Genomic DNA, 3,431 nt, shown 5'->3' on the forward strand with positions numbered 1-3,431 from the left:
CCGCCTCCACATTTGGTCCGGCCCCCTGAACAATACCAGAGAGCATTTTGATTATTTTTTTTCGCGATAAACGAGGGCTCGCTGTATTTGTATTTGATAAGTTGGACTCTTGCAATAAAATGTTCCTTAGTTATAGACTATTTTCATTATTAACTATTGGTTAGTAACTATTTCATACACGCATATAGCGTGACATTCTGTTCCACCCTTCTGCGGTCTTTGCCCTTATCTGGCAACCCCCAGAAAAAAAAACCTAAACACGCCCTTCTCAAAGAGAGAACGGAATAATGGCGAAAAGATTAGGTAAGAGAAAAATTGATTCAGAATGCAGGGCATTTAACCTGCAGTGGACAAACGATTATTTTTTTGTTCAATGCAAAGAAAAGGCTGTCTGTCTCATCTGTCAAGAGGCGGTGGCGGTATTCAAAGAATACAATCTGCGGCGACACTATGAATCCCGCCACAAAGACAAGTTTGCTAGCTTGCAAGGCCAATTGCGAGCAGACAAACTCGCGAAGCTAAAAAGTGGACTGTTAGCTCAGCAGAATACATTTGTACGCCAAGCTCAGCTGAACCAGTCATCTGTTTCGGCCAGCTTTCGGGTTGCTCAACTAATAGCAAGCAGCGGTAAACCTTTTTACTGATGGAGAGTTTGTCAAGAAATGCATGATCGCTGTCGCGGAGGAGGTGTGTCCCGAGAAGAAAGATGTTTTTAATGCCGTGAGTCTATCAGCGAGTACAATCACCAGACGCATTGAACAAATCGGTGATAATGTATATGCCCAGCTGCAGCATAAGACGAAAGAATTTGAATTTTTTTCATTAGCACTGGATGAGAGCACGGACGTGCAGGACACCGCGCAGCTGCTCATTTTTATTCGTGGAATTAGTGCAAACTTTGAGATGTGCGAGGAGCTGGCAGCCCTCCAAAGTCTCAAAGGGACTACGACGGGGGAGGATATTTTCGGCAAAGTGTACCAAACCATAGAAGAGTTGGGCCTCGACTGGTCAAAGCTGGCCAGCATCACAACTGACGGGGCTCCTAGTATGGTGGGCGTGTCTCGGGGTCTTATAGGACGCATGAATCGGGAGATGGAAGAACGGGGTCTCACCGCCCCGCTACAAGTCCATTGCCTAATTCACCAGCAAGCACTGTGCTGCAAAGTGTTGACGTGGGATTCTGTCATGAAGGTTGTGGTGTCATGCATAAACTTCATCAGAGCAAAGGGACTTAAACACAGGCAGTTCCAAGAATTCCTGTCTCAACTGGAATCTGCGCACGGAGATGTGCTGTACTACACAGAGGTCCGATGGTTGAGCCGGGGGAGAGTTTTGAGGCGTTTTTACGAGCTGCTACCTGAAATTAACGCATTTCTTCATACACAAAACAAAACAGTGCCAGAGCTGAGCGACCCAGAATGGAAATGGCACCTTGCATTTTTAAGAGACATGACAGAAACGCTGAACAGCTTTAACTTGCAGCTACAAGGCCAGGGGAAACTCATTTGCGACATGTATTCCCACATAAAAGCATTTGAGGTGAAACTAGAGCTGCTTTTGGGACAAGTGAAAAAGCACAGCTTCATCCATCTCCCTGCTACACAAAATCTCTCTGCAGAGAAACCAGCGGTCCCGTTTCCAGCTGAAAAGTGTGTGGAAGCACTGGAAATGCTGAAGGCGGAGTTCGGTGTGCGATTCCGTGAACTACATGTTTATGCAAAAGAAATCCGTCTTTTCCAGAACCCCTTTGTTGCCGACATTGAGGAAGCCCAGCCTTCTTATCAGTTTGAGTTGGCCGAGTTACAGAACTGTGATGTTCTGAAAGACGCGTTCAAGTCCAACAGTCTCATTGACTTCTATGCCGCCCTCCCAAACGACACGTACCCTAACATCAGAAAACACGCAATGAAGATGTCCACACTTTTTGACAGCACGTATATCTGCGAGCAAACATTTTCAGGCATGAAACTGCTGAAAAATTCAATGAGATCAAGATTGACAGATGAACATCTGCATCAGTGTTTGAGACTGGCAGTGACTAGAATGGAACCTGACATTCAACTTCTCATCAGCCAGATGCAGGCCCACAGTTCACACTGATGAACATACAAAGGTAAGCTCACTTTTCTGACTTGAATGAGTCATTCTGAGTATAAACAAATATAATCATAATAAAATCTACTGGGATAAAATCCATCTCCACAACCATACTGGCAGTGGTACTGGTTGTGCTGTGCAGATGCTGTATCACTTAGTTCAGTTTCTCAGCCTGCTTGCTTTGTGGTTTTCACAGGGAAGTTGATGAGAGAGAGAGAGAGCTGCAAACAGCGACGTCTACAAGCCTGCTGGAACCTACAAAAGGATTATAAGGAAGGAACACAAGAACTTTGAGAGATTTATTTCATAAATATTATTATTTATTTCCTGGCTTTTTTCTGTGAAGAACCCAGAGAGGGTTATTTGATTATTATTTATTTCATTAATAGTGTTATTATTTATTTCCTGACTTTTGTTCTGTGAAGAATCCAGAAACGGTTATTTGATTGTGCTTTCTGGAAAACAATAAATGTTTACGTTTAGGCACTCCTGCAATCGTCACATTTTTTCTGTTACAAACTGACCCCGGCCCCCCATCAGAGAAGGGAAAAGTTATGTGGCCCTCACAGGAAAAAGTTTGGGGACCCCTGGTGTAGATGGAGTTTGTCGAATTACACCAGACATTGTATTTGGCTTTACAAGTAGTCGGTAAAAATGTTAAGATTTGATTTGTTGATTAACAGAAGCTTTTTGGCGACTTTTCAGACTGTGTCAGAGTCTTACTGCTTTCCAATACAAATGTATTTTGTCATCTGCAGTACCTACATAGAGCCCCTAGATGGCATATTTGTTCATCCATCCATCCATCCATTCATCCATCCATTCATCCATCAATCATCGTCTGCTTATCCGGGCCGGGTCACGGGGGGAACAGTCTGAGCAGGGACACCCAGACTTCCCTCTCCCCAGACACTTCCTCCAGCTCTTCTGGGGGGACCCCAAGTTGCTCCCAGGTGTGTCCTAGGTTTTCCCCTAGGTCTCCTCCCAGAGGGACAGGACCCGAGCACCTCCCAAGGTAGGCGTCCGAGGAGCATGCGATGTAAATGCCCAAGCCACCTCAGCTGACTCCTCTCAATGTGGAGGAACAGCGGCTCTACTTCGAGCTCCTCCTGGGTGACAGAGCTCCTCACCCTATCTCTAAGGAAGCACACTGCCACCCTGAGGAGAAAGCTAATTTCAGCCGCTTGTATCCGGGATCTCGTTCTTTCAGTCATGACCCAAAGCTCATGACCATAGGTGAGGGTAGGAACATAGATTGACCGGTAAATCGAAAGCTTTGCCTTTCGGCTCAGCTCCTTCTTCACCACAATGGACCGATACAGTGGCCGCACTGA

The 3,431-nt window shown here is 45.5% G+C and overlaps 1 protein-coding gene across 3 annotated transcripts; it reads left to right on the top strand.

The window, feature by feature from the left end:
• Window positions 1-58: 58 nt before the first annotated feature.
• On the top strand, window positions 59-3,113 carry LOC103396893 (general transcription factor II-I repeat domain-containing protein 2-like). Of its 3 annotated transcripts, none has more exons than XM_008335136.3 (3): window positions 59-1,629; window positions 1,795-2,113; window positions 2,294-3,113. In XM_008335136.3, exons 1-2 carry the CDS (start codon window positions 667-669, stop codon window positions 2,098-2,100), a joined length of 1,269 nt encoding a protein of 422 aa, XP_008333358.2. In that variant the 5' UTR covers window positions 59-666; the 3' UTR covers window positions 2,101-2,113; window positions 2,294-3,113. The 3 variants fall into 3 exon arrangements, with proteins under 3 accessions (XP_008333358.2, XP_024908437.1, XP_024908438.1); XM_025052670.1 differs by having other exon boundaries at window positions 497-578; window positions 815-2,113; window positions 2,294-2,721; XM_025052669.1 differs by having other exon boundaries at window positions 62-2,113; window positions 2,294-3,101.
• The last annotated feature ends 318 nt before the right edge of the window (window positions 3,114-3,431 follow it).

This window comes from Cynoglossus semilaevis, chromosome W, assembly GCF_000523025.1.
Source record: "Cynoglossus semilaevis isolate Cse_v1.0 chromosome W, Cse_v1.0, whole genome shotgun sequence".
Taxonomy (NCBI): Eukaryota; Metazoa; Chordata; class Actinopteri; order Pleuronectiformes; family Cynoglossidae; genus Cynoglossus; species Cynoglossus semilaevis.

Bases quoted from the DNA above. Each gene is read 5' to 3' on its own strand.
- LOC103396893 (XM_025052669.1), top strand. From the start codon at position 667: ATGATCGCTGTCGCGGAGGAGGTGTGTCCCGAGAAGAAAGATGTTTTT.